This window comes from Topomyia yanbarensis, chromosome 3, assembly GCF_030247195.1.
Source record: "Topomyia yanbarensis strain Yona2022 chromosome 3, ASM3024719v1, whole genome shotgun sequence".
Lineage (NCBI taxonomy): Eukaryota > Metazoa > Arthropoda > Insecta > Diptera > Culicidae > Topomyia > Topomyia yanbarensis.
In genome coordinates, this window is record NC_080672.1 from 348,969,149 (window position 1) to 348,983,172 (window position 14,024).

The window sequence follows — 14,024 nt, forward strand, 5'->3', positions numbered from 1 at the left end:
CTGGCAACCATAGTTGGTTCTCCTGAACGGAACTCGCAGAAGGGAGTTATTACGTAGAGCTCGAACGCGGGCTTGAAGATCCAGACGTCCGAGGATTGTAGGGCAATCCACTCTGGCAGAGAGTAAGTCCGAGACGAACAGGGCTCGAGAGCAGTCCCTCCGAATGCTGAGTGTATCGAGGTGTATAAGCTGGCAACGGTTTTCATAGCTCGGCAGCTGAAATCTGTTTCGCCATGGGAGATGACGAAGGGCGAAGCGTATGAACCTGCGTTGGACAGCCTCGATTCTGTCAATCCCGTTCTGGTAGTACGGATTCCAAACAGCTGAACAATATTCTAACGTTGAGCGGACCAACACGCAGTAAAGCGATTTAAGACAATATACGTCCCTGAAGTTTTTCGCTATTCGGAAGATGAACCCAAGCTGTCGTGATGCCTTATCCACGATGTATGACGTATGTGGTTTGAATGTTAATGCCGAATCCATGATGACTCCGAGATCTTTGATGTGAGAGTGTCTTGGAATGCTCGAGCCGAAGAAATGGTAGTTAAACTGAGTCGGTTGGCGTTTCCGCGTGAACGTAACGATTGAGCATTTGCTCGGATTTAAAACCATTCTGTTTTGATCACACCACGTGCTGAAGCTGTCCAGATCCCTCTGAAGAAGCTCGGCATCGGTTTTATCCCGTATTTGTTGAAAAATTTTCATGTCGTCGGCGAAAGAAAGGCGGGGTCCTTGTAATGTGAAATTGACGTCATTAAAGTAGAGGAGGAATATTACTGGACCGAGATGGCTTCCTTGTGGTATGCCGGATGTAGCGAAGAATGGTGCAGATAGACAGTCCTTAATGCTGATTTGGAGTTGCCTTCCATCGAGGTAGGAACGAAACCAGCGCAGAAGTTGTCCATGAATGCCGAGTTTGTCCAGCTTCGCTATTGCGATATCATGGTTGATTTTGTCGAAGGCCGCAGATAGATCCATATAAATAGCATCGGTTTGCAATCCGTCAGCGAATCCATCCATTACATATGTTGTGAACGAGAGCAGGTTTGTCGTTGTCGATCGTTTAGGCATGAAACCGTGTTGGTCATCTGCAATGTAGTGTTTGCAGTGAAAGAAAATAGGATCTAACACAACCAGCTCGAACAGTTTTGATACAGCACTTAAACACGAGATTCCCCGATAATTGTCAATGTTCGATTTGTTTCCTTTTTTATGAACTGGAAACATATGTGCTGCTTTCCAGCAGGAAGGGAATGTACCAGTAGTGAGTGATAGCTCGAAGACTCGCCGAAGTGGTTCAAGAAGCCCGCTGATGCACTTTTTGACAAAAATCGAGGGAACACCATCTGGACCTGGGGAACAAGATGCTTTCAGTTTGGCATTTGCTGCAAGAATGGCAGCATTATCGACACAAATTCGGTTGATGGTTCGTCCTAGAGAAGGAGTTAAATTAGCGGCGGCAGCGACTTGTTGTGGTGGCAAGCGCTCGTTGGAAAAAACGCTTGAAAATTTGTCGGAGAACAGTTGGCAAATTTCCTTAGTGTCGGTGCCTAAAACTCCATTAAACGACATACAAGATGGCAAACCGGATTCCTTTCGCTGCTCGTTAACATACTTCCAGAACGACTTGGGCTTGGATTTCAGTTGACGCCATTGAATGACTATCAGGATTATTTTCCCTTTTTGTATGGTTTCACAAACGGAATATTACAAAACGCTCGATTATCTTATTGCGGATATTATGACCTTCTTCTTCAAAGATATTTATGGTAAGTGATTTCATGAGTGTTGCCAGCTTTGATGAAACGTTTTCATTGAAAGTGACGATACTGGTGACGATGTCTCGAAATATTCTCTCCAGTGTGACAAAAAAGAAATAAACAACTTCTGTCACATACAATAGTGCTTCTCCACTAAAAACTTTAAGTATAGTATACTTTGTAAATTGTTTTAAAAATGGGGTCATACTAATACATGGTGTATAGCATGCCTCACAAACAGTATAGTTTTTTGGGACACTCTTAAGAATGTATCCTGCAATATGGTACACTAGATTACGTTCTGTGTTATCGAACACACTATCGTCAATCTGTTCAGAATACTCCAACTCCACAAGATCCACCTGAAAAAAGGAAGACATTTTAGACCCAGACTGTATTTTGTGTTATTCACCTGGTTTACTTTTTCTTCCATCTGTTTATTATACTCTTTTTCATCTGATTTGATTTGTTTGATTTACGATGCCTTCGAATAAGTTCATTAACCATTTTATATCGTCCGACTTATATGATGATGAAGGAATTTCAGACATGAACTGTGACAAAGAAAGCAACTTCAAGTTATCTTTAAATTGAAGAGTAGCTGGATGATATTCAAGCAGTGTTCTTGCAATAAATTTCTATTCTATTCTATTCTAACCCTCAAACAGCCAGTATTTTAAAGCATCCTGGAAAACACTGCTGTTATTCTGTAGTATTTTTCTTGTCAACATTAATATTTGAAGCATATTTTTATATGTCGCTTATATTAAAACGGCCAGGCCTACTGTGCAGAGTTGGGTTTGAAGATGTTTCAAAATTAGACGGCAATTAAATTATTCATTTAATAAATAGTTTAATTAACGAATTATTTTGAATCTTAAAGGAGGAAGAAACGAGGACAACCGTACCGACCATTTCAATTTAACAGGAAAAAACATAAATGAATCGTTGGGAGTGACTTGGCTAAGAAGGTTAATGTCACTCCTTTGGTCCTTTGGGATGGTGTTCTTGCAATAAATTTACACTAAAATTTCAAGTAATAATCAATTTCATTTTCCAACAAACTATGATACAGTAAATTAGCATTAAATGTTAAATACGTGGAACAAAATGATTTGTTAAATAACATTAAAAAAATAAAAATCAATGCACAACCAATCGCCTTAGTTGCTGTAAAAGTATTGTTTTGGCATTATAGTATAATATTGGACTTCACTGCAAATTGTTCTGTCACAGTGATATGGTTTCGTTACTGTTCTATTCGAGTGTCAAGTTCATCCGAGAAAAATACGCTTAAAATAACCTGAGTCCTGCGTTGGCTCGAATTCTTTGAATAAATTTAAACACGCTTTTCATTGATTAAACAACATTCAATAAATTAGATGAAATAATGCTTGAAATGGTCTTCGTTGGGATGTTCCGTTTGCCACGATAAAGTTGCTTAATTTTTCATTCAGCATGAATTTATTTTGTAATTTGATCAAAGTTACTCAAAGCTACATCAAATATTCCGGTTGCCAGAAAAAATAAAAGGTCTGTATTCTACGCAGTGTTGCGCATTCCTCTGTACGGGGCATTATATTGTATAAAGACTAACAAAAATATTGAAAGTGTAAGAACCGCTATAAACCGCACAAAATTGCAAAGTTTCGTGCGAATCGACGATAATCATATTTTGCGGTCGGTCAGTTTCTCATGGAATCCCATGTGTGTAAAATGTGGTCCAAAACAACTTGGAGACATTCAACTGGGAGGTGCTTCCTTAACCCGGTTATTCATCAGACCTGGCCCCTTCCGATTATCTTCTGTTTTCATCGATGGGTCACGCGCTCGGAGAACAGCACTTCAAAAATGGCTTGATGAGTGGTTTGTCTCGAAAGGTAAAAAATACTTTTGGTGTGGTATACACAAATGGCCCGAGAGATGGGAAAAAATTATAGCTAGCGAGGGAAAATACTTTGAATAATTTTTTTTGCTTTCTGTATAAAAAATGGGTTTTTTGACAAAAAAACTGCGAATTTTAATTTTTTTTCATGACCCTATTATGATCCTGTTGACAGTTACTCCTGGTTGAAAAAATCACGAATGACAGTTAGATTCCAGTCTTTAAAACACGTTAAGTAATTTATGGATACTCCATTCCCGCAGTGACTGAATCGGATTAATTTTAGAATGATTATATACATTAGCTAATGTGACCCTTCTATCCTACACTGGTTGTTCATGCGTGTATGTAATTAATGAGGTTTAAAATTCTATTTAGATCGTTGTCCCGCAATGGGTAACCTATTAATCATCGAAGCTTATTATTAGCTTGGACGGATGTTTACTAAATTTGCGTGCATTTTTTTACTGTTAGAAAAAAATCGACTGAAGAATCTGAAAATATCGTTGTTCTCATTGGCACAAAAACAGCCTAGAGCTCAAATGCAAACCTGCGGCTGGACGATCTTATAATATTTAGTCGACTTCAATTTACCAGTGGACTCAGAACGCCAATTTTGAATTATATGTTAAATCTTACAAATAGGGGAGCCCGGGGCTAGTTAGCGGTTGGGGTAAGTTGGCGGAAACCCCTTTTCTCTGTTTCTATTAGACATAAAGCAATGTCTCTCGTTGTGTACCTCCAGTAATGTGAAACGCATTATCCAATGTGTTTTTGTTGCGAAACATTATGTTTTGTAGAAGATGTGGGCGATATTGTGTTTTTGAGCATACTTTGTAAATTTTCTTAATTTTAAATATTTTGTGTTATTTAAGGTGGTTTTCAATCTATTCCCCGAACGATTATATTTTTCGATAGTGCGTTAAAAAAACTTTCAGCATCCGTATAGATATTATACATATTCATACCCAAAAGTATTTTTTAAATTTTTTTTTTATAAAATATGCGGTTGGGGTAGGTTGGCGGTAACGCGCACGGGGAAATGTGGCGGTACTATTTATAGTGCAAAAATAGTCATCATATATTTTCATTTCTGGAATTCTCTCCAAAGTAAGAGAAACTTTTTCTTGTGTCTCTCGTCAATGTCGGGGACAATTTTTTCAGCCAATCGCCGGAAGAATTTCGAAAATTTGCTTTTAAATATGGAGTACGCGTCGAAGTCAAAATGACGGGGTATTCAGACTGAAAGATAATGACAAGTGTCGAATACTATACAGTTTTATAGAACAGACAATCCACACAATTCATATGGACCACTTATGTAATTGTATTTCCATTAGATTGCTTATTTTCTGGCAGTCCGCCAACTTACCCCAGCCTCGGGGTAAGTTGGCGGACTGCCAGAAAATAAGCTATCTAATGGAAATACAATTACTTTTCCGCGTCACATATTTTTGTCTTTAGAAATGAAGACAACGTATCAAACATTTTAATAAAATTCAGAGATGTTGCCACCAGTCTACCCTTTCATGCAACGTGTTCTATTTTGCAAGATCTACTAAAATCAAACAATTAAAAAATGAAAACTGAAAACACCGCCAACTAGCCCCGGTCTCCCCTACAGTATTGGTTGTTTTAATTGAAATCATGTTCTGCTTTATCGACTTTATTAGCTTTTTTCGACAAATTGATAACTATAAGAGAAGAGATATAAATGGTATGAAAATTGTAAGACGGATGGTTATTTTAGAGAGCATTCGTTATAAACTTAGAACGGGAAACTATAGCTAAGTATGCTCACATGCGAACGAGGGAAAGGAAATGTGAAAGATCATTTGTGTTTTACCTATCTGTGCCGTACCGATCCTATTCTGATGAAACTACTTGTTGATTTTTCGTTCTGCAACTAATGCATTGTTGATGCTGGCAGTAAGGGAATGATGATCGCGTTATCGTTTCTAGGCGAGGATATGTGAAATTTTTTTTTGCGGGCATCAGTGGCAAAACATTTCGATGAGTTACATCGAAATGTTTTGCCACTGATGCTGGCAAGAAACGGCCACTGAGGCCGGCAAGCTTGCTCTGCGGCCAGAATTTTAAACTCGGATAGATTCGCCGATTCCTAGCAAGCAAAAGGCAAAAGATAAGAATCGTATCCTTTCGATTACACTGGTATGAACCTGCCTAGCCAGCGTTGCCAACGTTCCAGATTTATCTGGAATTTTCCAGTTTTTTCCCAACTGAACAGATAATCGCGCAAGCCAGGCATTTTGCCAGATTTTTTAAGTTTCCAGACATTCTGAATTCTACGTTACGCCCCAGCGGGGATGACATTATACTATATTTATCTTGAACAGCCGGTTTTTTTAACCTTCCTGTAAAAAGACTAACCTCTCATTCTACCAGATTTTCAAATTCTAGAAGTTATTACACACAAATTTTGGGAACGAAGGTTATATTTTCCCAAACAAAAATCGAACAATACACGTTCTATGAAGACCAAAATGTATGCCAAATTTTGATGACTTTGAGGTCGCTCGCTGTCAAGTGACAGATTTTGCCAGACATTTTTTGTTGAACTGCCAGATTTTTTTTTGAAAAATAATGGCAACCCTGTGTCTAGCTTTTATTTTTGGCTTTGGATCATATTTGATTCGATCTAGAATACTTTTAGGTAGGGGACGGTGGGGAGTTGTGAACATAGTTTTGTTTTCGGGGTATAATACCATAAATATTGGTCGATTTTCAATATTAGGCCTGGTATTTGTTAAGTACACCTTCATACATCCACAGGCTGAAACAATTCAAAAAAAGCATTGTCTTGTATGAGATATGACAGATTGCGTGAAATGTGTGGAATCGGCATTTTTGAGTTTGGTGGGGAGTTGTGAACCATCGCAAAAAGTGGAAGAGCTGGAATATTTTTGTGATTTATTTTTATTAGGGCTATAGTACATACATTTTAAGATATTACTAAACTAAAGATGAGATGGAAAAGTGATCTGATTTGCAATGAGTCGGTGACAACATGATTCACGCCAAGCCACCTGATTTTGCGGTTGTGGCACGGGGAAATTAAAATTGTTGCAGAATCCTGCTCTTCGCATAAAATTGAACATTTTTATATCATAATATATATGATTCATCCCTGATTTTCGAATTATGATACTGTTCTATTTAAAAAAAAATCTATAACCCACTGAACTATACAATTCACAACTTTCCACTATCGACACACTAAAGGTTCATCCAATTTTTTTTGTCGATGAAAGCACGGAATGTGTTTCACTAATTTACTTTGAAATCAGCTACATAAAGGGACTCCCCATACCACAAATACATTTAAGCAAAAAAAGTTTTTGTTTGGTATATTTAGTCGCTAGTTACCTGAACCTGAAGAACATGAGTTATTGCAACATTTGCTAATGAGAAAGTTTCGTCATGACAGTAAAAACTTTTATTTAACACTAGTTACCACATTTTATCATCTATAGTTTTGCGCGTATTGACGGTGTTCACAACTCCCCATGGTTCATAACTCCCCACCGTCCTCTACCAATACCAGCACTGCACAAATGTTTACACACAGTTCAGACAGCACAGTTCATGTTGCAAGCCAAAATATTGTTTCATATACATTTAGACATGTTTCGTAGCCGATTCTCAGCATATTAAGATTTCTGACAGCTTATTTACAACAACGGATGCAAACTCAAGTCAAAGAAAATTAGTTTGTTTTCATCACAACATACCTAACCTCGACCGATTTTTGCAGTGCAAAATATTTTGCTTTCATCGTGAAGTAACTCTGCGCCTTTTCTTTTTCTACGGGAATAGAAAGGTCAATACGACAACGTGCAAATATTTCACTGCCCTCTGGTAGTGGACACATCAGATCTCAGCGTACAAAAAATATTAGCACAAAAACAAAATAATTATTCGCAAGGACGCCGAGAACATACAAAAATACAAGAAAACGCGGGAAAGTACCAGGCACACGGAAAATTAATTCATCGCAATTTCAATTAAAAAAGCAATTTGGGCGCACTGACTTTCTGTTGAAAACAATAGTCTAGCGCTGTTGATTGGATGCTGTCAGCCTCCGCCTGGATACAAACTCTCAACTAGGGCATCCAAATTGAAAGCTTACCTGGATTAAAGCTTTAAACACTTGCCTAAGCTTGGTTGTATCAGCCTGGACACAATCGCATCGACCCAATTATTGGCGAAACAAGATCATTTTTCCGAAGAGCTTCCGGATACAGGACAGCATTTCAATCGGTCGATACGCGTTGTGGTCGAAGGCTCGTTTTCCAGGTTTTTGGATGGCGATGGCACTCACTTGTCTCCAATCATGTGGGACAATGTTACCCTCAAGAAACTTATTAGATAAATTCAACAAGCGTTAGCGTACTCCCTAAGGAGAAAATTGGTTTGAAACCGTTTTTATGTATGATAAGCACAAAACCAGGCACGTAGCCAGAGAAGGGGCTAGGGGACTAAAGCCCCTCCTGAAATTTTCAGAGATAAATTTAAGTAAAAAAATGTTTTTCGGTGACTCTTCACAAATTTTAATCTTGTTTGGTTTGAACAAATTAATGAGAGAATTTTGAGGAAGATTGCTATTCGAACCACTAAAGACAGCGGTCTCGATACCTATTCAGTATGCTGAGTGTAACAACAATAGTTCCTTTCATATTGTGTGACCTTTCATTCTGGCAGTGGTGATCTGTCGAGATGAGTGAGTCGCAGATGCAAGAGGTGGTGCTCCAACCAAATACGGAGACAATTGACTTCCGATCTTTTCGCATAAGATGCATAAGGTATTCGTGATGTGAAACATTTGCTGAAGGTGAAAATGGAGGTTATGCTTACGGAAGTCGCCTTTATCGAGTTCTACCATGTCAGGCAACCAGTGCTGGATGTACCCCATTAGGCATAAATACGTTAGGCATACGGACGTTTGGCATACGTATGTTAGGCATAATGGACGTTAGACATAATGGACGTTAGACATAATGGACGATTGGCATAATGGACGTTAGGCATAAATTATCATGTTGAAGTATCCTTTAATGAAATATTTTTTTTTGTGGTGACAGCCTCGAGTGGTAAGAGCGCAAATATTTGAATTTGATAAAATTCGATCAACATTTTATTCTATTGAAAATACCTCAAGAAATCCTAACTCAAATAAAAGATGCAGAACGAATGCACATCGAATGAACGAATGAATAAATTGCACATCTCTAAAATAGTTTAAATGCTCTGTTTAAAATCGGACTATTTTGTATTAGGATATGAATGTTGTTTGTACACAACAACGATTTTAAACTGCTACAACTTTCGTTTTAGGCAGAATTCACTCACATAAACAAGTAACTAGGAATATTAGAACTTAGAACTGAAGTTATTGCTATTAGTCTGATATAACTCTGCTGAAGCAGTACTACCAGAGATATTTACAGTTAGCGTTGATTAATGAAATTTTTATATATCATCATTATTTTTCATTATTATTGAAAACTGATAAAACGTATCAATTTGGACCGTCGACTATCATTTCCTAGCATATAGAATATTTAAAATTTTCTAGGAGAATTGTGTTGAGCACCAGAAGGTAAATATTGAGCAGCTTGCAGCACTGCGTTAGAAGCATCTTTCAAAGCGGGTTTTTCGTGTTTCTTGAACTCTATGAACGCTAGAAAAAATTGGGGCATGTAAGGGTTAACTTAGATTAGTTCTTCATGCATGCAAGATGTAATTGTCCAAGAAGAAAATTCTTGAAGAACAGCTCATGAAAGAAAGAATGATTCATTGTATTATTCATTAAACTAAAACACGAATATTGCTGGTTCTATATTGATTATCTCCCAAATTCTTAAGCATAATGATTGCATTCTCGAGGCCATCACAAATAGAACTACGGAAACTCTATGATATGAGAGAGAGTTTAATCCGGTACTGTGACGAGTTACCGAAACGGAAAAGGTATCGTCACAAACGTAGAATCCGTCGTGTTTTTTTAAATATCTGGATGCAACTGTATTGATAATACATCTTGAAATGTGCTTGTTCCAAAACTGTTCACATAAATGAAGGGATATTTTCTTCATCTCGTCTACAGAAAAAATAGAAAAAAAACTCTACACTTGCAAGGGTTAATCTCGCATGGTATTTTTCATTTTGGAGTCTCTCGCTAAATTCAATTGTAAATAAATATAAATAATAAATAAATAAAAATTCAATCTTTGAAATTAAAAATACTTGTATCTTTTCAATAATCGAAGCTAGAAATTTTACTGTGCTATAAAAATGTTACATATTTCGCTACTAAAATGCCATGCGTCTCCATAATATGCGTCATTATGGAGACGCACGATGCTTGGCCATCTAAATAGATAAAGTTGGATTTGGTGTTCCGGGTTCATCTCATCAGTAACTAGCAACAACTTGGACCAGATAGACGTCAAATACTAGCTAAAAATTGGCCCCAGTAACACACTAAAACTGCCATACAACTTGCGTCAACTCTTGAAGCAACTGGCTGATCCCGAAAGTTCTCTTGGAAATTAAGTACCGAAGCTCTGCAAGGCTTCAGAACCGATGTCGAAGTTTGTATATTATACAAAATCTCTTCAAACATTTCTATTAATTTTTAACGTTCTTGTAGGCCGCAATACCATACCAAATGTCCATCGAACCAAACCATCGAAGAAAATTGGTTTGGTCGACTATGCATGTAGTGTATCCAATGACACTTGCGCCGATGGGTCAATTGGTGATAAAAGCAGCAAGCAGAACTTAAATCATAAAAGAGAAAACTATTCCCTCATTAGAGTAAAAATGCGGAATAGAGGAATAGATACCGCGCTATAGTAAATTGAGAAAAATCATTCGAGATGAAAACCGGCAATCCCTTGCATCCGACACCCCGATACTATCTATACCTAATAGGAATCAGTTGACATGTTTTTTCTAAACCGGCCTCTTCGGCGAAAACTCGTTGATGATGATCACAGCGACGATAGCACATCTATTTTTCACACACGGCCCGACTGCGGCAGCGCGCTAGGACGGACATGTTTCCGTATAAATATATGTAGGTAGGTGTGAAAGGCGGGAGGTGCTCTTCGCTGTTTTTCGTCTCTGTAATCTACGCGCACGTTAAGCAGACAAATATCTCACGACGACGATTTTCGGGTGTCGTGTCTGGTAAGGGACTCGGTCTGAACCTCCCCCTATTCGGTCCGGCTTTCGCCGAGTATCATTCTATCAACGGGTGTAGTCGATCGTTAAAACAGCATTTTAATTTTAATTGATACATTTCAAGAACTTTGGCAGGATTTCGCCGGGTGATCTTCTACGAAAAGAAATCGCAGTGAAATACACTGCCAATCGGTAGTGCAGAACAAGTGTAGTGTCCCAACGCACGTAGCATCGCTCGGAAAGGTGATCGACCATTTCAAAGTGAACGACGTTGTCAACGGTCAGGTTTAACCTTCAATGTGCTCCACTAAGCGGCTGGGAGAGTGCACCTGAGGAACAGAAAAAGAACTCAAACAACTGAGGATACAACCGGTTTTGCAACGTGTTCTTTGTGGCGGCAAAGTGGAAGTAAACATCGATCCCAGCAGAAGAAATAGAAAGGAAAAATCTTTAATAGCTGTTTTACGAGTGAATGCGCCGTTTCCAACAGATTTGTGTTGTGTAGGTGATCTAGCAAAATTTTTGTTGACAACGGGAGCGACTTTAAAAATAAACAACAATCTGTGGCGGGAGATCTTGTGATGAAAGGTTTTTTTTCTTGCAACTTAAACACGTAGTGTTGGGAAGAAATTGGGAAATCTTTGTGTGAGAGAAAATACTACAAAGAAGTAATTTTGAAGTAAGTGCAGTGTACAGTGTGGGAATCATAACAGGACAAAATTGTGGGTGTCGGTTGTTTACGTGGTGCGAATGAGCGGATTGTACCAACAAATCAAGGTAGATAAGTAACTATTTCTACAATAACATATTTTAGTATTCGGACATGTATCATTAGTATGGTTAGTAGATACAGAATACTAGACTAGGATTGTCGCTGGTGTTCCCATTGTTTTCACTTCGAAGCATGCTTGTTTTGTTTTTGGTGTATATTTATCAAGGTATCGCACATCTCTTTGGTAAAAGTCTTATTTCAAACAGAAAAATTCGGCTTGTTGGTAACAACAAACTGTTGAACTGTAGGTTCAAATTGGTAAAATACAGAGTTTTCATATTTTTCATTTCAGTCCCTTTTATACTGCTGTGATGTTTATGCATTCAAGACCAAAATGTCCAATACATAAAATTTACAGCAGAAAAACCGAGAGAGACAAATAAATGATGTGAAATTTGCTATTTTTTACAATGGAGAATACATTTACGTACTAGCCCAGTACTCGTGCTATTAGTAGATGCCAAGCAACCACATGGGGTGTACTGGGGGTCTGTCGGGCTCTTATTGTGACGCAGCCATTAATACCGACTAAACTCCATTGGGCTCCGCCATTGCTTCCCCAGGGACTACCTCTCGGTATGACTTCTGGGGGGATGGCTGTACTTGATGTACTCATTCACTCTCGCTCACGCGTTCATGCGTCCTGTATGAGACTTACTTGGGTGCTCTCTCTGTCACACCTTGATTCACTCTCTAACACTCCACATGAGGCTTTCTTTTGTGCTCACCCTTTTCGTTCCTTGCGAGGCTGACTTGTGTGCTCGCCTTTTTCATTCCTTGCTAGGCTTACTTTTGTGCTAGCCTCTAACATACCATGTGAGGCTGACTTGGATGCTCACCCTATCACCTGGTTCACTCTTAATCGTACTCTATTACACCCCTGTCGCTCCCCCTGGTATCCCATGTGGGACATTTTTCTTAGGCCCCACTTCTGGCATACCATGTGAGGTTTACTTGGGTGCTCACCGTTTTCATACCATGTGAGCCTGACTTTTGTGCTCACCCTTAACATACCGTGTGAGACTGACTTGGATGCTCACCCTTTCGCTCCTCTGCCACGCCACGAGGCATCGATAGCTAAGTCCCAACATACTACGCTACGACCCTCCCATTTTGGCATGAGGCTTGCTCTTCTTTCGACATTGAAACGAGGACATACGAACAGTATGTGTTCGGCAGTTTCGTCTACACCTGGGCAGTCAGGGCAGGCGGGGACCTCCGCGTGCCCGAACCTATGGAGATACTGTCGGAAGCAGCCATGGCCTGACAGGAATTGTGTCAGATAGAAGTGAACATCCTCATGGGGTCTGCCCACCCAGCTCGATATGTTAGGTATCAGCAGGTGGGTTCACTTACCTTTCGAGGAGTTATCCCACTCACGCTGCCATCTGGCGACCGAGGTCACTCTGGTGCGTTGGCAGGCTCCTCTATTTCCATGTAGCTCGAAGCACTCCTCATCTTCCCGGATGACCAGCCCGACTGGCATCATGCTCGCTATCACGCAAGATGCATCGTGTGATACCGTGTGGTAGGCAGATATCACTCTGAGGCACATCACGCGGTAGGTGCTCTCCAGTTTCTGTAGGTAACTCGTTACCCTCAGTGCTCTTGACCATGACGGGCCGCCGTACCTGAGGATAGATACGGCAACGCCTGCCAGTAGCCTACGTCTACTGGCGCACACCTTCGAGCTGTTGGACATCATCCTCCATAGAGCCGCAACAGCAGTCGACGCTCTCTTGCATGTATAGTCGACTTGGCTGCCGAAAGTCAGCTTGTCGTCTATAATGACTCTGAGAGACTTCAGACTCCGCTGTGAGGTGATCACGACTTCTCCCACATGGATAACTGCATGTTGTGCCGACTTGCGGTTGTTGACGATAACTACCTCCGTCTTATGATGAGCGAGCTCCAGGCCTCTCGCGCTCATCCATTCCTCCATCGTATTGATCGCGTGTTCTGCGGTTAGTTCTACCTCAGGGATTGACTTCCCGTAGACCTCCAAGGTTGCGTCGTCGATCTTGACGATCTTGACCCCCGGAGGTAATTTCAGTTTCAGAACCCCGTCATACATGAGGTTCCATAGCACCGGGCCTAGGCGGTAATCGGGACCCTTTTCTGACCGGCATCGGTCTCGTATAGCAATACGCGGTTCTGGAAGTAGCTTTCCAGGATCCGGTACAGACCCACCGGTAGGCTAAGCCGGTGTAACGAGGGCGCGATGGCATCCCAGCTTGCACTGTTGAATGCGTTCTTCACGTCAAGTGTCACTAACGCACAGTATCGAATGCCTCGCCTTTTCCGTTGGATCGCTATCTCGGCAGTATTTATCACTGAGTTGAGAGCGTCCACTGTGAACTTGGAGCTTTGTTCATTGCTAGGGATTTAGCCACTG

General features: G+C 40.0%; 1 protein-coding gene across 2 annotated transcripts in view; it reads left to right on the forward strand.

Annotated features, from left to right (window-relative positions):
* LOC131692791 (calcium-binding protein E63-1) overlaps window positions 1-14,024 on the forward strand; it is a 255,018-nt gene that overhangs the window by 6,567 nt on the left and 234,427 nt on the right. Inside the window, exon 1 of one of the 2 annotated variants that reach the window (XM_058980062.1) lies at window positions 10,931-11,634. The exons of the other annotated variant lie outside the window; for it this stretch is intronic. Within the exon in view, the coding sequence (XP_058836045.1) occupies window positions 11,608-11,634 (27 nt within the window). The 5' untranslated portion in view covers window positions 10,931-11,607. Of the gene's footprint in view, window positions 1-10,930; window positions 11,635-14,024 lie in introns of those variants that run through there. 2 annotated transcript variants of the gene reach the window in all.